Consider the following 26743-nt stretch of genomic DNA (forward strand, 5'->3'; position numbering starts at 1 on the left):
CATATAAAAAATATAACACCTCATACCTGAGTGAGATTTATCCCTGGAATGCAAGGCTAGTTTAATGTTGAAAAATCAGTCAAAGAAATTCACCATTAACTAAAAAAGAAAACCAACTGATGCAGAAAAAGTTTTGGCTTTTTAGATTCAAAATCCATTCCTAATAAAAACCCTCAGCAATTTCGGAATAGAAGAAAACATCTTCATCCTGATAAAGTGTACCTACGAAAAACTTACACTTAACTTCCCACTTATTTGAAGGACTGAATGTTTTCCCTAAGATCAAGAAGAAGACAAGAATGCCCACAGTCACCTCTGTTCACCATTGTAATGGGAGTTCTACCCAGGGTATTAAGGCAAGGAAAATAAAGAGTATCCAGATTGGAAAGGAAAATGTAAAAGTGACTTTATTTGCAAATGATGTAATCATTTATATAAAAAATATAATACAATCTACAAAAAAATCTACCAGAGCTAATAAATGAGTTAGGAAGTTTGTAGGCCACAAAGTCAATACACAATCAATTGTACTTCAGGTGGCAGTCCAAGATGGTAGCTTAGGAAGATCCTGAATTCACCTTCTTCCACAGACACAGTAAATCTACATCTACATGTAGAGCAATTCCTGTTGAAAATGAACTAACTGAACAGCTTCTGCACAAAAAAATTTATGGGGGAACCACATATACAACAGCAGGAGAGACGGAGATACAGACAGTAACCACAGGAAACCATACCCAATGTAATGCCTTATGGTAAGGAGGGACATCAGTGAGGGCCCCTGCACAAGCTCACCCACAGTGGAAGAAAAAAAAAATGAAACAAACACAGCTGTTTAAAGAGCAATTAGAATGTAAGTGATGAAAATCTACTTACTAACCCTACAAATGGGCAGGGACTCTCAGGCTGGAACTCTCTGGGATCAGAGGTGTCAACAAGCACCATATTTTACATTCCACCCTCCCTGCCCCCCCCACCAATCCACCTTCACAGTGCAGACAGGAGTAGGGTCTGGGCACTCTTGCCAACCTACTAGGACTGCCCTAGCAAGTCTCAGATCCCTAGCCCACACACATTCTAGCTGTCTGCTAAAGATACCCACCCCAGCCGCAGGTGTCCTGTCAAGGTAACCCCAGAGCAGCATACTCTTAGCCCAGCCCTACTCCAGCTCCAACTAGCCAATGCTGCCAGGTTTACCAGTCTACACAGAGGATGCTCCTGCTCAAGGTCACGCCTTCAAGACTGAGAGAGGTAGGTAGCTGTTCTGATGCACAGAAACAAACACAGAAAGTCAAACAAAATGAGAAGACCGAGGAAGATGTTCCAAACAAAGAAGAAAAAACCCTGGAGTGGGGGAAACCTTAAGGAAACAGAGGTAAGTAATTTATCAGGTAAAGCACCTGATAAAGATTTCCAAGTATTAGTGGTAAAGATGCTCACTGCACTTAAGAAGGAAGGAAATTCAACAAAGAGAAAATACAAGAACCAGAGGTGAAAAATAACAGAAATGATACAGAAGGACAAATCTGCATTTGGCAGACAGAATAGTAGAAATTACCTAATCAGAACAAAAAGAAAAAATAATTTTAAAAAATTGAGGGGAGCTTTAGAGATGAAAACATCAAGTGTACGTATTATTTACATTATAGGGGCCCTAGGAGAAGAGAAAGGGGCAGAAAACTTATTTGAGGAAATAATGGCCAAAAACTTGCCTAACCCAGGAAAGGAAACAGACATCCAGGTCCTAGAATCAAAGAAAGTCCCAAACAAGATGAACCCAAAGAGACCCACACCAAGACATAATAATTAAAAGTAACAAACCTTAAAAATAAAGAACTTTAAAAGCAGCAAGAGAAGACAAAGTCACGTAAGAGGGAAACTCCGTAAGATAATTGTATCATATAATTCAACATCCATATAATTCAACAAGTTGTATCATGCTCCTTGATTTCAAACTGTACTAAAAAACTATACAAATTAAAACAGTATGGTACTCACACAACAACAGACACATAGATCAATGCAATAGAATAGAGAGCTCAGAAATAAAACCACACATAAATGGTCAATTTATCTACAAGAATGAAGGAAAAAATACAATGGGGAAAAGACAGTCTCTTTAATAAGTGGCATTAGGAAAACTGGACGACAACACACAAAAGAGCAAAACAGGACCACTTTCTTACACCACACACAAAATGGATTAAGGACCTAAATGTGAGACCTGAAACCATAAAAATCCTACAAGAGAGCATAGGCAGTAATTTCTCTGACATCAGCCATAACAACATTGTTCTAGATATATCTCCTGAGGCAGGGGAAATAAAAGCAAAAATTAAACTATTGGAACTACATCAAAATAAAAAGCTTCTGCACAGTGAAGGAAACAACAAAACTGAAAGAAACCTCCTAAGTGGGAGAAGACATTTAAATAATCAACAAAACTAATAGGCAACCTACTGAATGAGAAAGGGTATTTGCAAATGACATATATGATGAGGGATTAGTACCCAAAATATATGAAGAACTTATACAACTCAACACCCCAAAAAAACAAATAATCCAATTAAAAATGGGAAGACATGAACAGACATTTCTCCAAAGACATCCAGGTGGCCAACAGACACATGAAAAGATGCTCGACATCACTCATCATCAGGGAAATACAAATCAAAACTACAATGAGATGCCACCCCACAGAATGGTTAAAATCAAAAATACAAGAAACCAGCGTTGGCAAGGATGTGGAGAAAGGGGAACCGTCTTGCACTGTTGGTGGGAATGCAAACTGGTACAGCCACTGTGGAAAACAGTATGGGGGTTCCTCAAAAAGTTAAAAATAGAATTATCCTATAATCCAGTATTTGTACTATTGGGTATTTACCCCCCAAAATACAAAAACACTAATTTGATGGGATATATGTACCCCTATGTTTATAGCAGCATTATTTACAACAGTCAAATAGTGGAAGCAGCCCAAATGTCCATTGATAGATGAACGATTGGATAGAGAGATCTCACTCACACACACACACACACACACACACACACACACACACAGGAATATTCAGCCATAAAAAAGAATGAAACCTTGCCATTTGTAATGACATGGATGGAGCTAGAGAGTATAATGCTAAGCAAAATAAGTGAGTCACAGAAAGACAAGCACCATATGTTCTCTCTCATATGTAGAGTTTAAAAAACAAATGGGCAAAGGAAAAAGAGAGAGAGTGAGAGAGAGAAACCAAGAAACAGACTCAACTACAGAGAATAAACTGGTGGTTACCAGAGAGGAGGTGGATAGGGGATGGATAAAATAATTGGTGGGTTTTGGGGATGGACTTAGGAGACTACTTTTGCTGAGTACTGAAATACTGGGTGATGTATGGAAGTATTAAATCAATATATGATACACCTGAAACTAATATAACATTGTACGTTAACTTTATTAGAATTAAAATAAAAACTTAATTTAAAAAGTGAAATAAAATTTTATAGGAAAACCACAACGAGATACCACCTCACACCTGTCAGATTGGCTATCCTCAAAAAAGCCAAAAACTACTGTTGGTAAGGATGTGGACAAAAGGAAACCCTCATGTACTGCTGGTGGGAATAGAAATTGGTGCGGCCACTGTGGAAAGTACTGGGGTTCCTCAAAAAATTAAAAACAGAACTACCACATAATCCAGCTATTCCGCTTCTGGGTATATATCAGAAAAAATATAAAAATACCAATTCAGGGAAATACATTTGCTGCTATGTTCACTGCAGCATTAGCCCAGACATGGAAGCAACCGAAGTGTCCATCAACAGAAGAAGGGATAAAAAAGATGTGGTACACATGCACATACAATGGAATATTACTTTGCCACAAAAAAAGGAATGAACTCTTGCCATTTGTAACAGTATGGATAGAGCTAGAGGTATTATGCTAAGTGAAATAAATCAGAGAAGGACAAATACCATGTGATTTCATTTATGTGTAGAATCTAAAAAACAAAACAAAACAGAAATACAGGAAACAAACTTTCGGATAACACAATGGGGATTGATTGAGGGCAGCAAAACAGATGAAGGAGATTAAGCAGTACAAACTTTCACTTACAAAATAAGTAAGTCATGGAGATAAAATCTATAGTGTAGGAAATATAGTCAACAATATAATAACTTTGTATGGTGACAGTTGGCTCTAGACTTCTTGTGGGAATCATTCTGTGATGTATAAAAGTATAGAATCACTATGATGTACACCTTAAACTAAGATACTGTATGTCAATTATGCTTCATTAAAAAAAATAAGTGGTATTTATACTTGTAACTAAAAGTCAGAAATGAATTTTTAAAATAATAACAAACAATATGAAATAGATAAGGAAAAATCTGACAAAGGGCATGTAAGACCTATAAACTACAAAACTTGGCTTAGAGATATTAAAGAAGACCTAAATAAATGGGAGATATACCTTGCTCTCAGGTCGAAGATTCTATATTGTTGTCAATTCTCCTTAAATTTTAGACAATCCTAATCGAATCCTAGCAGACTTTTTAAGTTGAAATTGACAAACTGACTCAGAAATTCATATTGAAATACAAAGGATCTTTATAGCTAATATAACTTGTGGGAAACAACAAAATGGGAGAATTATCACTACCTGATTTCTACTATTAAGCAACAGTAATCAACACTGTTGTGTTGGCACCAATATAACGTATACCAAGGTACAAAAGCCAACAGCTTTTTCAAAATGTAGTGTGTGAATGCCTGTATCTCTATGTGCAGAATCATAAAAATTGATCTATATCTTTGATCCATATTTCACAGCATGAACAAAAATTTCAAAATGGGGGCACCTGGGTGGCTCAGTTGGTTAAGTGTCCAACTACTGATTTTGCTCAGGTCATGGTCTCAGGGATGAGAGATCGAGCTGAGCGTGGAGCCTGCTTGGGATTCTCTCTCCCTCTGCCCCACCACCTCCGCACCTCTGACACACTCTTTCTCTCAAAAAAAAAAATCAAAATGGATTGTAGATCTGAAAACAAGACCATTTTCTCCTAACAACCAGTGCGTTAGTGTTGCCAGTTAAATATTCTTTTCTTTTGTGTTTTTGGATATGACTACTAAGTTAATATAACTTTCAGGTATCTTCCTAATTTCTTTTTAAGGATTCTTTCATTGCTATATCTCAGTAAGATTCCATCAATTCCTTTAACAACAGTGTAATCTGAAATGCATCCAAAGATAATTCTAAAAGTAATTATGAAAAATTGGGGGTTTTACCTATTGCTGTTTCTGGCATCGCAAAAAGAGACTTTTCAGTAGCCACTCGGAATTGCCCATGAACTGAGAGACCAACTCCCTAGGAAAATAAGGCAAAAAGTTGTTTAAAGATACTGTAAAAAGTATATGCAAACTCATACACACACAAACATTTTAAACCACGTAAACTATCTGTATATTCTACAAGAATTTCTTTTAGGAGATACACTGGAGAAAAACCCTAAAGTACATAACTTAGGAGCGCTGGACAAAAAATATATGGGTGTTGCCGGTATCTGGAATACTGTTTTAGCTAAGATGTCTTCAATCAGCATTTCATGTCTTGCTTAGTATCCTCTTCCCCCTTCCCTCTACTTCAAATCCAGTACGGCATGACAGAACAGTGACTGTTCCCAGAACCGCTGACTCTTGTCACCGGTGGAACCTGTCATCAAAAGAGCACAACCAAGCTATTCTACCTAATTTCAGTGGTCTCGACTAGCATATTAACACACATATTCACATGTTTCATCATTTATTACATAGTTCCCAACATTAGTAACATCATTTTTCTCAGATACAACATTTACCAGGGTCAAATGTCCAACCTCTTAAAAACTGATTATGAAACTCGAGTTTTAAAAGATAAGATTTGGCTGGAAGTCTATCTCTACTTTGTTAAATGTCACTGAAAAGGGAAAACTTAACAGCAAGCTTTGAATAAACATATTTGAAAAAAACACAGTTGAGTAAAATGAGTAAGAGTATACCCGTGAGGACCAAGTACCCAGTTAACACCAGTGCTCACACTACGAAAGCTGTCCCTGTATCACATTCTTTTCTCCTTACTCAGAACTTCTGTTAGACTACTGTAGCTGTTCTCATTCTTGTTCCTGTTTAACCAGTACAGTCTTCGTCAGCATAGCATTAAATGAGTTAAAACATATAAAGTGTTCAGAGCGATATCAGGCACTTCAGAGGTCTCTAAGCATTAAATAGACGGGCCTCATTTCTATCTGGTTCTTTTAATCTTTCATCACAATTTCATCAACTCTTTCAAGTGTTTTCATACTCAGTTCAGCCATTTAAAAGTTCTTGAAACTTTTCCCACGTTGGGTGTAGAGATTACTTAAGGGTTCTTGAAACTTTAAAACCCTCTTATGTCACAAAAACACATACAAAGTTCTTATAAATTTTATAAACTTATAAAAATTACTTATAAAAATCTAGAGATCACTTAAAAATAAAATCTTTAAGAATAATAAAAATATAAACCTTCTTGAAACTTTAAAACCTCTTAAGAAACACTAACACACACACACATTTCTTATAAATTTTACATGTTATATGCACTAAGCTTAAATTTTAGAAGACCATGTAAATAAACAAGAAAGTGAATAAAATTCTTCAGCCACTACCTACATCTCTTAGTGTTAACACTTATAAGTTAAATCCACAATGTTTGATAGTCTTCGTACAGGCAAATATCATGTCATAGGAGTTCTATGATGACACAGACAACTGACAATGCTGAGCCCAATTCAACTGTATATACTTCAAGATTAGGAAATCTTACGAATTTTAATGAAGAAAGCACTACTAGTTTTAGGATTGCTTTATGATTTTGGAAGTCCTTGGTTCATATTCTCTCCACTTTTAGTTTATCACATTGTAGCTCCAAGTTATTAATGCTCAGGAATATCCTGCTAAGAACTTAAGAGCTAGAATGGATCCCCAGTTCTCCAACTTTCTTCTTTGGAATCCTAGAGCTCAGAACTGCCTCCCTGGGGCTGCACAGCTTCAGGCCTCATGAACTGACCCTGCTTCAAACCTCCTCTGGTCATTGCCACCCACCTATTTAATTAACTCTGAATTCCACAAACAACGATGGCTATATCCCCCATTACCAAATATTTACATACAAAGGTAAAATCTGACCACAACCCTAATCCTAGCCTCCTCTCTCTTTCCAGAGAAACAGTTATTACTAATTTGTTACGTAACCCTTCAGATTTTTCCCTATGAATCTCTAATACATATCCGAACAAATGTGGACACACACAAACACACCCGAAACTGCGCATGGCCTGCAAGGCTCTACGCAGTATGGCCAGCCTACCTCGGACTTCACCTCCCATACGTGTGCTTATTCCACTAACCACAGGGCCTTTCTGCCCTTCCTCCAAAAGGTCAAGCCTTTATAGTTTCAATTAATCATATAATTTTAAAGTGAGGAAGACGTACGAGAGAAGGCCACTGTCTGCCTTATCATTGCCCTATATATACCCAAAGACTTCGCCCTTCCCTGAGCAGTGGCTGAGCTAGGGATGGGCACCCAAGGGCAGCCGATCGAGGCTAACCGAGGCAAACCGGAACTGTAAGGCACAGGGAACAAAGGGAGAGGATGAAAAGTGCACTAGGCAAGGTTCTCACTCTAAGGTATTTAAACTAAAACACGGTGGGCTGCTGTGAGTTGACGACAGCCAATGCTTAGAACTCATTTGAAATCTGAACTGAAAAAGACGTGACCGCCAAGCTAGAGCAGCAGTTACCCGTGGTGACGGCGAATAAACCGAGAAGGCGGCATCCAGTGCACATGGCACTGAGGACAAAGCAAACCTATAGAAAGCAGCAGACACAGCTCTTAGTTCAGTTTTCTGATGTCTAGCAATGCCACTGATTTTGGTCTGGGGATTCCCATGTCACCTCTGCACCTGACAACTGCTCCGTTCTCTTTCCTGGGTCTGTTTAAGTTCATGCTCTTTTCAGTTATTAAAGTCTCTTGCTACGTTTTCAGTTAGAACCCAATCTACATCCTGTCATGCTCCAGCATCACACAAGATAAGCTGCCCGTATGCCTTCTCCTGCTAACACTGCTCATCCAGACCAGTCCCTCCATCACATCTTCTCAAAGATTCCTTGTCTGGCAAGAGAACCATTTAACAGCCCAGCTTTATCTACCTCCTGAAATCAAAAGACAAAGAAACTTACGAGCCCCGTATTTTTTGATGTAGAAACTACAGATTCAGTTATCTTGTATTACATAATACACTTTGTTTCACCCATACTGATAAAATGAGCGAAATCAAAGACTCCAAGATTTTAGGAAGGACTTATTAATGAGCTTTCAGAATAAGAGATACTTGACACAAGTACCATTAAGAGCCAATTTTAAAGACCTTTTAATTACGAAGAAGGCTGGAAAAAATGCTAGCCACTGAACTTGGAGGTACTAAGAATATAAATGCTGATCAGCACTGAAAAGGATGTAGGAACTCTGTGGCAGATTCAGAGCTAATTTTTGCATCTTATATAAAAGAACCCACTATAGATTGTTTACAATAAGTCCCCCTTGGAACTTTCAAAATTTACTGTTACACACTTTTTAACCATTAATCTGAGCTGGTACCCTTTGCTAGATGAAAAAGCCTTCAAAGTCTTCAATTTTATTCTATTAATGGTCACGCTGTGCAGACTCGTTCCCCAAATGTAAGATGTCATTCTAATTCCTAACTCTCCTCAAACACTCTCCCCCTGCATCCCGCCGAACCCACTACTCGAACCTCCGCTCATCGAACTGGGCATCTCACAGCATGCATGCGGCGGAGCTGCCTCGTCCCCACTTCAGGAAACACGTGACTGAGACACCTACTCGCCTGGTCTTCCTTCCGTTGCAGGAGTTGCTCTTTCTCTTCTCCCTGACACACAGATGCGACCTGCCCCCACCAGTGATCAGGGTCATCCCTCTACTGCATTCACCTGCACTCGGGTCACTCCGGATTCTCTTCCCGCGTGATGCCTTCCAAGAGCCCAGGAACTCAAGCACCATAACATTAAAGATTTAAATCATTTCGCCATCCTGATTTCTCTAGAATTTTACATCTAGCTGCCTACTTAATGTCTCCACTTAAACATCTAGTATTTTTCTCAATGTTCAGACATCAGAAGTAAATCTCTTGATACCTCCTTAAATGTGCTACTCCCTCAGTAAATACCACCACCATTCACCCAGCTTCTCAGGCAAAAAACCTCAGCATCATCCTCTTTCTAATTTCTTAATCTAACCTATGAACTGGTCTTTATAGCTTTGACCCCAAAATATACTTTGGATCGGTCCACGGTTCCCATCTCCACTGTCACGACCCTAGCTGAAGTCACTAGGATCTTCTGCCTGGGCCTGGCGCTCTTGCCACAGTCTATTCTCTACACAGCAGCCAAGTAAGATTATTAAGTGTATATTGGTTAAGGTTTTCTCCTGCCCAAAATTCTCCAGTAACTTCCCATTACAATATTACCAAAATTCCTCTTCTTGGCTGATAAGGCCATGGCCTGGGCCCTTTCTAGCTCCCCGATCTTGGAATTTACAATTCTCTACTTTCCTCACTTGCACTCAGGTCAGCCACACTCATTTTTCTTTTTTAATTAAATTAATTTCTTTATTTTCAGAAAAACAGTATTCATTATTTTTTCACCACACCCAGTGCTCCATGCAATCCGCGCCCTCTATAATACCCACCACCTGGTACCCCGACCTCCCACCCCCCGCCCCTTCAAAACCCTCAGATTGTTTTTCAGAGTCCATAGTCTCTCATGATTCACCTCCCCTTCCAATTTACCCCAACTCCCTTCTCCTCTCCATCTCCCCATGTCCTCCATGCTATTTGTTATGCTCCACAAATAAGTGAAACCATATGATAGTTGACTCTCTCTGCTTTTAAAAAAAAATTTCTTGACATATAATACACATTCAAAAATACACAAATAGTAACAAATGGTAAGTATACAGGTCCAATGAATTACCCCAAAGTTAACACATCCATGTAGCCAGAATGTAAAGAAAAATGATCAGAAATCATTTCATGTACCCTGTCAGTCATTACTCCCTCCATCCTTCAGGCAACCACTACCCTGGCTTCCAACAAAATAAGATTTATGCTTTCTGATTTTATCTCGATATAATTAGAATCACGGAGCACATAGTATTTGTCTTTCAGTCAGCTCTGTGTGAGATTCATTCATGTGTGCAGCCATTACTTTTCACTGCACAGCATTCCTTTGGACGAATAAACAGCTTATTGATCTATTCTACTCTAAGTAGCAAGTTAGGTTTTCTGGCTTTGAGCTGCTGCAAATAATGATTCAGTGACCATTCTCATGCATGTCTTTTGGTGTGTAAGTGCACATATTTTGTTTGGGTACATACCAGGGAGTAAAACTACTGGGTCAAAGGAACAAATTCAATTAACTTTTAAAAATAACAATTTTCCACAAGATGGGATTGGGAGGGAGACAAACCATAAGAGATTCTTAATCTCACAAAACAAACTGAGGTTTGCCAGGGGAAGGAGGCTAGGGAGAGGGGGGTGGGGTTATGGACACTGGGGAGGATGTGTGCTACGATGAGTGCTGTGAAGTCTGTAAGCCTGATGATTCACAGACCTGTACCCCTGAAGCAAATAATACATTATATGTTAAGAAAAATAATAAAAAATATTTTTAAAAATACATAAATAGATTTTTTTAAATGGCACTCTTCCAAAGCAGTAGTACCAATTTTCTACTCCACCAGCATTATATGAGTCTGTTATTCCCCATCCTCAAAAATACATGAATTTGTCTTTCATAATCTTAGCCATTTAAATGAGTATATATTAGTATTTCATTGTGATTTTAATTTCCACTTCCTTGACTAATGCAGTTGAATGTTTGTTCTATTTGTTATCTGGGTATCCCTATGCTATATCTACTCTGGTCCACTGTTCATTTTTGCACTGGATTTTTGTATGGACTACAGAAGTTCTTTTTACATTCTATTTTTTTTTTTTTTTTTTTTTTTTTTTTAAAGATTTTATTTATTATTTATTTGACAGAGAGAGAAATCACAAGTAGGCGGAGAGTCAGGCAGAGAGAGAGAGAGAAGCAGGCTCCCGCTGAGCAAAGAGCCCGATGCGGGGCTCGATCCCAGGACACTGAGATCATGACCTGAGCCGAAGGCAGCGGCTTAATCCACTGAGCCACCCAGGCGCCCCTCTTTTTACATTCTAAACAGGATTCCTTTGTCAGATACCTGCATTCCAAGACTTATTTTTCAGTCTGTGGTTTGCCTTTTCACTCTTAGTGATGTCTTGGAATGCAAAGTTCTTAATTTTGAAGTCTAATTTGTTATTTTTGTTTATGGTGCATTTATATACTATTTGAAGTAATCCTGGGGCACAGTGGGTTAAAGCCTCTGCCTTCAGCTCAGGTCATGATCCCAGGGTCCTGAGATCGAGCCCCGCATAGGGCTCTCTTCTCAGCGGGGAGCCTGCTTCCCTCTCTCTCTCTGCCTGTTTCTCTGACCACTCATAATCTCTCTCTGTCAAATAAATAAAAATCTTAAAAAAAAAAAAAGAAGGCAAAATTTAGGCAATCTAAAACTTTTTTTTTTTTTAAAGATTTTGTTTATTTATTTGACAGAGCAAGAAAGCACAAGCAGGGGGAGCAGTAGACAGAGAGAGAGAGAAGAGAAGCAGGGCTCAATCCCAGGACCCTGGGATCATGACCTGAGCCGAAGGCAGATGCTTTACCATCTGAGCCACGCAGGCACCCCTAAGACTGCTTTTTAATTAACAGACATAGATGAATTTTTAGACTGTTCAGTAAAGGGAAAAGGCTGGCACAGCTCTATTTAAGGCTTTAAAAAAGACCTTATAATTAAAAGCACAGTTAAATCCTTCAAAATTATGTTAGCCGTTAGAAATAAGCATCATTTCTGTATTTCCAGATAATATACTATTTGAAACAAAAAGCAACATTTTTAAAAAATGGATAAAGATTTTTTAAAAGCTTTACTTGTTTATTTTAGAGACAGAGAGAGAGAGTGTTCACGCACGTGCTGCTATGCACAAGAGCTCGGGCAGGTAGGGGTGGCAGGCAGAGGGAGAGGGAGAGAATCTTAAGCAGACTCCCCACTAAGCACGTGGACAAGCTTGATGCCATGACCCTGAGATCATGACCTCACCCAAAATCAAGAGTCAGATGCTTAAGCAACTGAGCCACACAGGTGCTCTGATAATTACAAGGATATGTAAAGTTAACTTAAGATAAAGTCAACAACTCCATAATTTATATTAATGGCAAGATTAACCCCCCAGTAAACAAACAAGGACATATGTAGAACAATTAAATTAGGTAGGTGCTTGAAAAAGAAATGTTCCAGAGAACAGTACTGGGTCACTGTTAAATTTCTTGATTTTGGTGTCCTTATTCTTAGACAATACCTACTGAACAATTTAACAACAGTTATCACGTCTTCAACTTTCTCTCAAATGGTTAAAATGAAATTTTAACCTCTATGAAGACATAGAGGTAGGAGAGAAGAAAGAATGATAAAACAAATGTAGAAATCACAGGAAATATGGAGACTATGTAGAAATTCTCTGTATTATTAGTGCATATTTCCTGTAAAATTTGAAGCTGCTTCACAAAAAGTTTTTAATTAAAAAAAAATTAAAAATAAATGTTACAAAGTAAACAAAGCCAACACCCACCGTTATGAAAGCAACTCACTCAGAAAGTCACACAATGGGGTGATGTGACTAAGGCTCACACAAAGGGTCATGGGTTTAAATTCTCGTCAGGAACAATGAGGAAGCTCCTACCCAGAACGAACACTGCATCACAGTATCAGAGTATGGGAGAGTCGTCTCTCATCATCACTCAGGATTATAAACAGAGCTTTGAAATAGGTACACATTTTTGTTAGAAATTTAAATAGGTTTCCATCATAATTTCATTACAATATGAAAGTTAGTATCATGACTATAAGATGACTTTCATAATGTATCTCTGGGTCCACATGCCTTAGATCTGCAGTCTGATCAGCAGGCTCCACAGTAAAAACAAAGACTTTATTGTGCTTCTCCCATTAACATTAATAGGCTAGTACTGCATATTCATGATACTAATATACTGATTATATAATGTTAATGTATTTTAATAGACTGCAGAGATCAGCACAAAATGAAAATTTCCCTCCTGCTTTTGATGCATATTTCACATTATATTTGGATGAAAAGGATATTCAGTAGAAACAAATAACTGAAGTATAAATATTTACATGTTAATGGTCTACCATTCTTCAGGTATAGTTTTTAATAAAAAAACCAGGAGGACACTTGGAAGTTGTTAAAAGAGTAAATCTTAAAAGCTCTCATCACAAGGAAAAAAAGATGATTGTTAACCATGTGTGGTGATGGATGTTAACTTACTGTGGTAATCATCTTGCAGTTTATACACATACCAAATAATTATGTTACATACCTAAAACTAATACAATATTATAGGTCAATTATGTTTCAATTTTTTTAAATCCAGGAAATAGAAAAATTCTAGTATGTCATACTTAAAGCATACATTTGAAATAACCTAAAAATACACACCTCCTAGATTGACACTCAAGGTTTTTTACCTCAATGAGCACATCCCCCAATATATGCATATTTATAATTATACCCATACATGTGTCCAATATAACATACATATCACATAAAAAAATATATATATATGATATATGATCAGAAATTGTGCAGCTAAAAGCCAGCCTAACTCTCCCCTAATAAGGCAGAAGGAAATCATAGAGTACCAAAGGAGAGAAGAAGACTCTACTCCTCTCTAGCAAGAAAAAGAATATAATCATCTACACTTGGAGAAAGTCAACAGTGAATACAGATAAAAATGAATAAATATAAGCACATATTCTACACACTTAGTAATATCCAAGGGAAATTTCCTAATTCTTCCTTGCACAGCCCCTGCAGTCTTACTACTATTTCATATTCTCTTTTCTAATTATTCTTCCACTTTTAGTATAATTTTATTGCTTTCTCTGCAGAGAAGTTCACCTGTCAATATAGTTCTTTTTATTTTTACTTCCCAGGGCAAATGCACTGCAGCACCTTTCTTTAGTCCTGATGGTAACCCTTTACCTTTGCGTATAACTTCAAGTCTACTTTCATCACACTTGCAACTGGCAGCTTCTACCATAAAACTGCAAAGGACAAATGAGAATCACAGAGACAACTAGGTATTTACCCAAAGAATATAAAAATAGTGGTTCTAAGGGGCACATGCACCCCAGTATTTATAGAAACAATGTCCACAACAGCCAAATTATGGAAAGAGTCCAACTATCCATTGACAGATGATGGATAAAGAAGATACGGGATACATACACACACACACACACACACACACACACACACACAGTGCACTAGTACTCAGCCATCAAAAAGAATGATACCTCACCATTTGCATTTATGTGGATGAAACTAGAGGGTCTTATGCTAAGTAAAATAAGAGCCGGAGAAAGATAAATGCCATATGATTTCACTCATACCTGGAATTTAAGAAACAAAACAGATGAACAGAGTGGAAAGGAAGAAAAAAAAAAAGATAAAAACAGAGAAGGAGGCAAAACATAAGAGACTCTTAACCACAGGAAACAAGCGAGGGTTGCTGAGGGCAGGTGGGTAGTGAGGTGGGGTAACTGGGGGATGGGCATTAAGGAGGCACTTGATGTAATGAGCACTGGGTGTTCTATGCAACTGATGAGTCACCAAATTCTACCCCTGAAACTAGTACTATACATGTTAACTAAACTGAATTAAAAAAAAAAAAAAAATCACAGAGCCCAATCTGTATGTGAGTTATATTGATGTATCTGAAATGAGGTCACCCTGACATACACAAGCTGACCTAGCAATATGAGTATCTATCACTAGGCAAGAATGCTACAAGAAACAAAAATTACAGGCCAATACTCTTGGTGAACAGTGCAAAAATCCTCAACAAAATACTAGCAAACTCAAATCAACATTACATTAGAAGAATCACATACCATGATCCAGTGGCGTTTATTCCTGAGATGCAAGGCTGGTTCAAAACATGCAAATCAATCAATATGACATACCACATTAACAAAATGAAGGATAAAAGTCACATGATCATCTCCATAGATAAAAATCATATGATCATTTAAATAGATACAGAAAAGTCACATATGACAAATCCAACATTGTTTCATGATAAAAACCGTCAACAATTTAGGTATAGATGGAATGTACCTCAACATAATAAAGACCATACGTGACAAACCCAAAGCTAACGTTATACTCCACAGTGAAAAGCTAAAAGCTTTTCCTCTAAGATGGAGAACAAGACAAGGATATCTGCCCTTGCCACTTTTTACTTAATATAGTCCTAAAAGTCCTAACCCAAGCAATTAGGCAAGAAAAATAAATAAAAGGCATCCAAATTGGAAAGGAAGCAATAAAACTGTGTTTAGGGATGACATGACACTACTTTTAGAAAACTTTAAAGACTTCCCCCTCAAACAAACTTTTAGAATAAAATAATTTTATAAAGTTGGAGGAAACAAAATTCATACATGAAAACCAGCTGTATTTTTTCTACATGCTAACACCAAACTTTCAGAAAGAGAAGAAAACAATCCCATTAACAATTACATCAAAAAGAAGAAAATACCCCGAAACAAATTTAACTGAGGAGCTGAAAGATACACTGAAAACTGTTAAGACATGGGTGAAAGGAATTGAAAAAGGAACAAACAAATGGAAAAATATTCTGTGCTCATGGATTGGAAGAATACTGTTAAAATGTCTGTACTATCCCTAGTTTGGGGTCTGTTCTTTGGTACTTTTTTTTTTTTTTGGTATTTCTTATGTATATTCAATGTGTAAAACAAACTTTTAGTCATTTAGAAAAAAAGAAAAGAAAATGTCCATACCATCCAAAGAAACCTACAGATACATTGCAATCAATCCCTAATAAAATTCCAATGGCATTTTTCACAGAAATAGAACAAAGTTTGTACAGAACCACAAAAGACCCCAAAGAGCCAAAAACAAACTTGAGAAAGGACAATGATGGAGACATCACCTTTCCTGATTTCAAACTATATTACAAGCTGTAGTGATCAAAACATAACAGCACTGGCATAAAAAAAAAAAAAAAAAAAGCAAGCCACACAGATCAAATGGAAAATAGAGAACCCAGAAATAAAGCCACATATATATGGTCCATTAATTTTCAACACAGGAGCCAAGAATATACAATAGAGAAAGGACAGTTACTTCAATAAAGGGTGCTGGGAAAACTGGATAGCCACATAGGAAAAAATGAAACTGGACCCCATCTTACAGCATACACAAAAAATCAACTCAAAATGGATTAAAGAATGTAAGACCTGAAACCATAAAACACCTAGAAGAAAACATGGGCAAACTCCTTGATATTGGTCTTGGCAAAGATTTTTTAGATGTGACACCAAAAGCAAAGCGAACAAGTGGATTACTCAAAGCCTCTTCTAATCAAAGGAAACCACGAGCAAAATGAAAAAACCTATGGACTAGGAGAAAATATTTGCAAAGCATATATCCAAAAAGGGCTTCATAGCCAAAATACACAAGGAACGCCTACAACTCAATAGCAAAAAAAACCCAACAATTTGATTAAAAAATAAACAGAAGAGACATTTTCCCTAAGAAGACACAAAAAATGGCCAAAAAGTACAAAAATGGTGTTCAACATCAGTAAAATGAGGGAAATGCAAATCAATACCACACTGGAATATCACCTCACACCTGCTAGAATGTCTATTATCAAAAAGACAAGGGGGTACATGAGTGGCTCCTTTGGTTAAGCATTTGCTTTCGCTCAGGTCATGACCCCAGGCTCCTGGGATCAAGTCCTGCATCAGACTCCCCGCTCAGTGGTGAACTTCCCTCTCCCCCCGCTCCTGCGCATGTGTTCTCTCTCACTGTCTCTCAAAAAAATAAATAAAATCTTAAAAAAAAAAAAAAAAGACAAGGGATAATAAATACTAGCAAGGGTGTGAAGAGAAGGGAAACCTAGTACACTATGGGTGGGAATGCAAACTGGTACAGCCACTGTGAAAAAGAGGATGGAGGGATTCGCTGAGAAATTAAAATAGAACCACCATGTGATCCAGCAATTCCACTTCCGGACAATACCGGAAAAAACCAAAATCACTATCTCCAAGAGTTATCTATACTCCCATGCTCACTGAAGCATCACCCACAACAGTCAGTTATGAAAACATCTACCCACAGATGACTGGATAAAGAAAATGTGTGTGTGTGTGTGTGTGTGTGTGTGTATGTGAATATGTATATATATATATGTATGCATATACACATATACATACACACACACATACACACACACACACTCTATATGTAGTCCTGGGACCCCATGATCCTGGGGTACCTGGGTGGCTCTGTCAGTTACGCATCTGCCTTCAGCTCAGATCGTGATCCCAGGGTCCTGAGCTCAAACCCCACATTGGGCTCCCTGCTCAGCAGAGTCTGCTTCTCTCTCTCTCCCTGTGTGTGCGTACTCACACGTGTGTGCACTCTCTTTCTCTAGCTCTCACTCTCTCTCTCAAATAAAAATCTTAAAAAATTAATTAAATTAATAAAAATGGCAAGGCCTAAAGGGCACCCAGATGGCTCAGCTGGTTAAGCAGGCGACTCTGGATTCTGGTTCAGGTCACGATCTCAGGGTCATGAGACTGAGCCCCATGTCGGGCTCTGAGCTGGGCATGGAGCCCACTTACGGTTCTCTCTCTCTTTCTCTGCCCCTCCCCTCCCTATGCTTGCTCTCTCATAAAAAAAATAAATAAATAAATTTAAGAAATGGCATGGCCCATGCATGTCTCCATGTTTTCATTATACAATGTAAACACATTAAAGAGTACTATATTAAATGATGGTGGCGGTGGTGAGGCAAAGTATACCAAAGTAAGCTGAACTCAAAGTTTCTTCAAAAATCTTCTTTAGTTAATAAAATCATTGCATCTCTTTTTTTGTAAGGGCTCAGGTTCTTAAGTAACTAAAGAGTATTACAAAAAAAACAGCATTTTATAATTAAAATCATTTCTTAAAATGTCTATTCAAATATCACTAAATATCAAAAATATCAAATATCACTAAACAGAATACTTTTTAAAACTGAAGATGCAACTATTTCCTCAGAGACCTTTGTAGGACCTTAATATAATTTAATCTCTGAGGACTATCAATTCTTCTCATTAAAAAAGGACATCTCAATGACATTTAGGAGTGATTAAACTTAATCTGACTCAGTAACTGAGCGCTAGTCAATTTTCCACGTGGTTAGCTTGTGTCCCACAAAGTCACGGGGGTATTGTCTACACTTACTATTCCCACTCCAATGCCCACTTTTCTACTACTTTGAATATACCCCTTTCTAAAGTATGCCTTAAAGCTTTAAATTTTCCAGGGTGCCTGGGTGGCTCAGTTGACTCAGTAATGATCTCGGAGTCCTGGGATCAAGCCCCGCATCAAGCCCCACATCGGGCTCCCTGCTCAGCGGGACGCTTGCTTCTTCTCCCTCTCCTCCAGCTTGTATGCCCTCTCACTGTGTCTCTATCAAATAAATAAAATCTTTACCCCCAAAAAACACAACTTTAAATTTTCCATTCTTTTGGTCACAAAGCCCTTTGCCAGCAGCATCTTACCACTTTGAGAGAGACAATACCATACAGCACCCATGTTTTGAGTTGGCTTGGGGGAGTTAACCTGATTTCATTGTGGGGAGAGGAGAAACGAAGGAATGGAGAAAAGGAGAAGAAATCTGAAAGTTCTTTAAATCGAGTTCAGTTGAGAGGGAAATATGGGTGGTACTAAGCATATGGAGTAAAAGTTTAAACACTGTTCTGTTCTATATCTACCTAAAAGTAATACTGGTTTTTAATCATTTGTCTACATATACTAACTTGAGAAAATATGAATTCAGATATTTAAAAATAAAGGGGAAAGGAATTAAAAATCTTTCTACAAAACAGAATAAACTATTCTTTTGCATTTTTATTCAAAAATATCGTTCATCTCTTGCAGAAACACTGGAATGACATAACCTTAAAGAATCGTGATCAACCAAGTGAAGCAGCACACAAGCTGGGATGGGGAGGGAGACAAACCGTAAGACTCTTAATCTCCCAAAACAAACTGAGGGTTGCTGGGGGGTTAGGGGGGTAGGGAGAGGGTAGCTGGGCTATGGAAAAAAATAAAAATTAATAAAAATAAGAAAATTTTAAAAAGAAACATTCATTTTTTTACTTTACCAAAGACCAAAATATTGAGTAAATGTTCAAATCTGAAACATAATGGAATCTAGCCATCTCATCTACTATGCACTGTGCTATTTACTCTTCATGACAGATAACAAAAGATGGTAAAAAATATTATTGTCCTTGATAGAAAAAACTTTTTCTATAGTAAAAAGAGAAAAAAAAAAAAAAAAGCTCTATGGTGCCATCTTTTGGACTGTTCAAGTTTCCTTAACAAAATTCTTTCTTACGTTATGAGAAACAATTTATTGATCAGTATCAAGATAAGAATAAAAAATTACCATTTGTACACCTTAAGCCATATTTGCTCTTATTCTATACTTCTGTATTAAGATTTAAAGATATATTTATATGAAACATTTTATATAACACTAAAATTCTAACAATTCTGAAAATAAAGTATTTTTAATAACACACTACATGTTCTCAGCACCTGTGGTAGTGATTCCCAAAATGACTCACCCACACTATCAAGAGCATCATCATCTGGGACCGTTTTAGAAATGCAAATTCTTGGACCACACTTCAAAGGGACTAAACTGGAATGAAGGTGGGAGGAGTCTGCATTTCAATAAGCCCTCCCAAGTGATTCTGATACAGCTAACCTGTGAAAAACAATGTCCCAGGGGATTTTGAAGGTCCACAGATAATCCTGACCCACACACTGGTTAAGAATCACTAGTAGATCAGCAGTTCATAACCTCAGCTACACACTGGGATCACCAAAGAGTTCTCAAAACACCAGGGTCCCATTCCAGTACCTGATTTAATAATTCTGTGGAGTAAAGCCTGGGCACTAGAACTTTTAAGTCTTCCAAGGGATTCTAAAATACAGCCAAGATTGAAAGCCAATATTTAAAGCACCGTATTTTCTTTTCTTTCTTTTTTTTTTTTTTTACTTTATTTATTTGACAGAGAGAGAGATCACAAGTAGGCAGAGAGGCAGGCAAAGGGTGACGCAGGCTCTCTGCCAAGCAGAGAGCCCAATGCGGGACTCAATCCCAGGACCCTGAAATCATGACCTGAGCTGAACGCAGAGAGGCTTAACCACTGACCCATCCAGACGGCCCTAAAGTATTATATTTTCAAAAGGAAGAGTTCAATGAGAATCTTAGATTAAGCACAGTTTGAATTGAGACATGAAAAGTTAGCCTTTAAAACCATGATACACTCAAAATACCACTACAAAGAAAGAAGAAAAGAAAGAACTGGTTCACTTCAAGTCTGTAAACTTCATATTTTCAAAGGATACATAATATGTCCATTACTTAAAGTGGAAAGATAATAAATAAATAAATAAATACTGTGCATTCCTGGTTGTTGAGATGGTTTAAAAAAAAAAAAAGAGGACAATGACAACCTTTGCCCTTATAGACCTTCTAACATATTTGGGCATATTTCATAATAACAAAGTATAAATGCCAAATTTGAAGTACAGATTGAATCCAGAAGTCAATGGAGGAAGAAATCTCATCTAATCATAGTAGTATTTAGGATGGTCACAAACGGGTTAGAATTTCACTCTAAGAATGAATTACATATGGAGTATTTGCAAAGCTGCTGCTGGGCAGAGCTGATGGGATCTAGACACATACGGGATGTTGGGTTTTTTGGGGGGTGGAAGGGGCTGATAATATGTAATATAAAAGAACCGTGTTCATTAAGGGATTTCTCATGACTTGACTATTTTGTCAATTTTCCCAAGGATGGTACGTAACTGGTACCATTCTAGAGACACAGGACAAATATGAGAGAAGTTAATTCATGACATACAACGGATGCCTTGTGCCATGGTTTTCACACTTAGCATGACCCAGAATCACTTGGAGGGCTTGTTAAGACAGAACACTGGGCCCCAGCCTTAGAGTCTGACTTTGGGGTAGGGCCCCAGAATGTGTATTTCTAACAAACTCTTTAAATGTTGCTGATACTGCTAGTGCAAAAATAACACCTTGAAAACCACTGCCTTAGGGCACTAAAACTTAATTCTCTGGTGGTATTCTCATTAAGGCTAACATGAAGTATATATTTTTTTCATTTTTATTTTGAAGGCCATTCATACTCAGTAACTAGAGAAAACAGACCACTAGAAAGAAGCAGCATCACCTTTACTCCCTCTATTCAAGACATTATCTTGATCTGTTTTACTACAGTCTTCTCTTTAGAAATAACTGGAGTATTCTTGACTGTAACATAAATAGGAATGTGTGCAACCACTGTACCAACTGAAAGATACCATGGAGGCTAAAAAAGCACAGCCAATTCACTCAGATGCACTACAATAGAGCCATAACTCTTCTCAGGCTCCTATGAAAAATGGAATTTCTGCTCATTGATAGTACAAAGGACAGTTCATCCATCCTTTCATATCAACATTAGTCTTGTGCTATTAAACTTGAGTTATCTTTTGGTCAACTAGACCAAGTAGTGATTGAAATATTTTCAACAGTGGTATGTAGGCAACATATTTTCTAAGCCCTTTCCTTTCTGAAAATATTCTTTTACAATTATACCAAATGACAACTTGGTTGGGTAGGAAACTCTTGAGTCTTAACGACTTTATTTCACAACTTTCTCAATCTATTAACTTCTGGCACTTAGTGTAACAAACTCTGAAGCCAGAATTGACTTACATTCCTTGGTATATAACTTGTATTCACTAACTACTCCTTCACCTCTACTCCCTGGCCTGAACACTTACAGGTTTTTTTCCATTAAAGCTTGTAATTTAGAAAAACTTACCTCAGCTTTTATCTAAATGTGGATCTCTTTTCAGCCCACTGAAAGAGTGTGTTTCCCTTAATTATATACATTATATATATTAAATATAGTGCAGGTTTGAGAGTTTTTTGTTGTTTTTAAATTAAAGAAAGTCATCTTTATATAAGGTCATTATTTTTATTCCAAGTGCTTAATTTACTTTCCATGAAATATTCTTTTGTTGGGTTCCTAATATCCTTCTTCTGTATTCATTACCTCAAAATGTTTCTTCTTACCATTTTCATCCTTGTCCTTTTACAGTTAGTGCTTTTCAAGTTTGTCCTCCACAGATATAGCTTCGTGATCTAGAATATTAAATTCACCTTCTAATCTACTGGCCTGAGGGAAAGTCAGTCTTGCTACTCCCCTCACCCATCCTTGCGTTCCCTTGTGCCTCTCCTCTGAGCTCACGGTCTCCTCATGGGCAGTCTTTCCCATTTCATGCAAGCTGTATCTTTTCACCGTTATTCAGTATGCCCAATGCTGTTTTTATTTTCATTTTCTCCAGGTTCCTTGCACATTCACAAGGCAGCTGTTCCTTCAAATTTCAATTCCTTTCCTTCCTCTTATTCTGCAATATTTTTTCAGGGATTTTTTTTTTTCAGTCTTTTCCTCACGGTAACATTTCCTTGACAAAGAAAGCACAATCCACTCGTGTTCTGTATATATTAACAAGCCAAGAGGTACACGTTGCCCCCTGATCCTGCTTTCTCACCAGACCTGCTAGTGGAGTCCTTTCCCATAATGACATGCAAGATCTATGCAACTCCCAGTGCCCAAGAGGCTTTATCTAGTTTGGTTCTATCAGAAAAAAGGGGAACTTCTTATATTCCCAATGACTAATCTCTGAAACTTTGAACATGGAATCTTTGAAATTCTTCCCTTCAGCCTCCTATTACCTATCTAAATCCTACCTTTTCCTGCCACGAAGACCCATTCTGACTTCTCACTTCCTTAAAGGCTTGTCTTTGGTATAGCTAGTATCGTACAATTTTCCCCTTTCCAGTCATTATTTCATGTTTTTCCAACTCTACATCAAGTTATTCAAGGCCAGAAACATTTAAGACTTCTTTGTAATTATACAGACATAAAAGAAATACTTTGTCAATTGATAAGAAAGATAGTTTTTTCAGAGAACTTCATAAAATATCCAGACACTTTCACTAAGGCGAGATTTTGTGCAATAAACATAAGTTAGGCAAACACATCCCCAAGATTCAGACTAAAAATCCCTTAACATTCCAGTTTCTTCTCTGAAGCTGTTGCAAGCTTATACGTAAACCATCAGTTTACTCATAAGTAGAAAAAGGACTCTTTGTAACAACGTAACAGAAAATTCAACCCATTCTGTTGGTTAAAAAAGCTTGCTAATTCAAGACGCTAAAGTAGTATATAACTTAATTAAGAACATATTCTTTTGGTGACGATCATCTAAAAGTGTTAAAAGCAAATATTATATCCTAAACCTGAAAAGATCCAAAGTCCACACAGGATTTTTTTTTTTCAGTGGGTTCTATGGTATTATATTCATGGCCTCACTTCTGATCAGTAATGATTAATTTATTTTTAGTAAACTCCCATATCAATGAGGAGAGTCAGACCGTGTACTCACCCCACCCATTGTAATTCCATGAATAAGAGCGACATATGGTTTCCGGCAAGAACCTTAAAAAAAAAAAAAAAAACCCAGAGCTATAATTAATTATGATGTTTAAAATACATTCATTTTTCCAAAAATCTCGTGTTACATGAACTCTGAATATTGTCTTTAGGAAATTTTTGAAAGAAATATCACAGAGGCTAAATACACGGCTTCAGAAATATGTTCTTTTTAAAATGTCAATCCTGACACAATCTTGACTATTATCATTTAACAACTCAACACTTCAATCTAAAACAAATGAAAGCCTTTTAGAGCTCAGCTATTGAAAAATATAATTAAGATTTACCTTCTAAGCCATGGATATTTATATACACAGTTGTATTTTAAGGAACATAATTTATTTTCAATACAAAGGGAAGTGCCACACACAGTAAAAAGCAAGGACTGATTCCAGTCTCATCATTGTCATCAACTGGCAAATCCACTATATTCAGTATGTATACTGGCATGAGATACACACACACACACACACATACACATACTGGCCATTCAATATATATAGTAGCTTTAGGTGTATACACGTTCATATACACAGAAGTTAATGTTTATGTGCATATCATATATATGTATATGACTTATAAGTAAGTTTCCTCATCTATTAAATAATGAGATTTAATACATGGCCTCAGAAGTTCCTTTCAGCTCAAATATTCTGTAAAGTTTTACTGTGTTCTTTCCCTTTTTTTTTCTCCCTCTGAGAGGGGAAGTTGCTTATAACATAACAAAAATGTAAATCACTGAACTTCTGTTACTGCTTGTTGCCAATATTACTTACTTACTGAAGACCAATATAAAAATTCCATTTTTCTGGCTTCAGTTTTAGACTTTTTTTTTTAATTGAAGTATAGTAGACACACAATGTTAGTTATAGGTGTACAACAGACTAATTCCACAAGTTTATATATATTATGTTAAGCTCCCCGCAAGTGCAGCTACCATCTGTCACCATGCAATGCCATTATAATCGTACTAACTATATCCCCTGTGCAGTGCCTTTTGTTCCTGTAACTTATTCATGCCGTAACACAAAGACTGCATGCTCACTCCCCTCTTCACCCACTTCACTTCCCCTCCACTCCCCTCCCCTCCAGCAATCATCAGTTTGTTCTCTGTATTTACAGGTCTGGTTCTGCTGTTTATTCATTTTTAGATTCCACATGTAAGTGAAATCATATGGTATTTGTCTTTCTCTGACTCATTTCACTTAGATTACATCCTCTAGATCCATCCGTGTTGTCACAAATGGCAAGATCTCATTCTTTTTTATGTCTGAGCAATATTCCCAAGCAATGTGGAAGGATAAAACTGCAATTTCAATCCATCTAGCAGTTTGGTAAATATTTCTAGTTTGCCAAACCATCAAGTCCTAATTCTGGAATGAGTTTCATCCTAATTTCGTATTTGCAAGTTCACAACTTCTATAGCCTTCAATCATGAATTATTATTATTTTTTTTTAAAGATTTTTATTTATTTATTTGTAAGAGAGAGAGAGAGTGAGCACAGGCAGACAGAGTGGAAGGCAGAGTCAGAGGGAGAAGCAGGCTCCCTGCAGAGCAAGGAGCCCGATGTGGGACTCAATCCCAGGACGCTGGGATCATGACCTGAGCCGAAGGCAGCTGCTTAACCAACTGAGCCACCCAGGCGTCCCTCAATCATGAACTATAATTCCTTAGGAAACTGTAATTCCCTAAAAACTACAGAAAGAAATTTCTCTATTGATTGGGATAGAGATATATACACACACCCCATTTCAGCTATTTATATATTTCAGATATAAAATATGAGAAGCTAACTGATGCAGGGAATAAAGCCAGAATTTGTCACATTCCTTATTAAACAAAATATATCATTATAAGGTATAGAAATTAATCCTTGAAGGCTTTCCCTCTGTATTTTAATATTTAATCAAACTCCTTAAACTTCTTCAAAGTTTTCTGCCATCTCCTTTTATTTAGTATGTAACTGTACTAATATTGTAGCTACTAGCCAAATAAAATTATTGAAATTAAAATGACAATTAAGTAAAATTTAAAATTCAGTTTCTTGCTCACACTAGTCCCATTCAAGTTCTCATTAGCCACATGAAGAAGCCACTCTAAGTAAACCTGATATGTAGAATTTCAGACTTAAAAAAGTGAGAGAAGTTCATTCAAACTGGCTCACTGAGCTAAACCAAGAAATAACCTATTTTCCCCACTCCTACTTCAAATACACAGAATTCCATGAAAAAAAAAAAATTGTGATGTACATCCAAGTTCAAAGCCAAACAAAGGAAATCCACCAGTGCCAGACATCGACATCAGCCACAGCAACTTCTTCCAATACACATCTCCAAAGGAAAGGAAGCAAAAGCGAAAAAGAACTTTTTATATTTCACCAAGATAAAAAGCTTCTGCACAGCAAAGGAAACAGTCAAGAAAAAAAAGAGGCAACCCATGGAAATTGAGAGAAGGATATTTGCAAATGACACTACAGACAAAGGGCTGATATCCAAGATCTATAAAGAACTCCTCAAACTCAACACCAAAAAAACAGATAATCATATCCAAAAATGGGCAGAAGACATGAACAGACACTTCTCCAGTGAAGACATACAGATGGCTGACAGACACATGAAAAAATGTTCATCACCATTGGCCATCAGGGAAATTTAAATCAAAACCACAATGAGATACCACTTTAGACCAGTTAGAATGGCAAAGGTTAACAAGGCAGGAACATCAAATATTGAAGATGTGGAGAAAAGGGGAACCCTCTTATGCTGTTGGTGGGAATGCAAACTGATGCAGCCACTTTGGAAAACAGTGTGGAGATTCCTCAGAAAATTAAAAATAGGGCTACCCTATGGCCCAGCAAGTGTACTACTGGGTATTTACCCCAAAAGAT

General features: G+C 37.2%; 1 protein-coding gene across 6 annotated transcripts in view; it reads right to left on the minus strand.

Annotated features, from left to right (window-relative positions):
• HIBCH (3-hydroxyisobutyryl-CoA hydrolase) overlaps positions 1 to 26743 on the minus strand; it is a 92597-nt gene that overhangs the window by 32514 nt on the left and 33340 nt on the right. For all 6 annotated transcript variants that reach the window (XM_004763396.3, XM_004763389.3, XM_004763393.3 and 3 more), the window contains 2 exons: positions 23806 to 23858; positions 5282 to 5360 (listed from right to left, as the gene is read on the minus strand). In XM_004763396.3, coding sequence (XP_004763453.1) covers positions 5282 to 5360; positions 23806 to 23858 — 132 coding nt within the window. The remainder of the gene's footprint in view (positions 1 to 5281; positions 5361 to 23805; positions 23859 to 26743) is intronic.

This window comes from Mustela putorius, unplaced genomic scaffold (genome assembly GCF_011764305.1).
Source record: "Mustela putorius furo isolate JIRA1106 unplaced genomic scaffold, ASM1176430v1.1 tig00000992_pilon_pilon_pilon, whole genome shotgun sequence".
Lineage (NCBI taxonomy): Eukaryota > Metazoa > Chordata > Mammalia > Carnivora > Mustelidae > Mustela > Mustela putorius.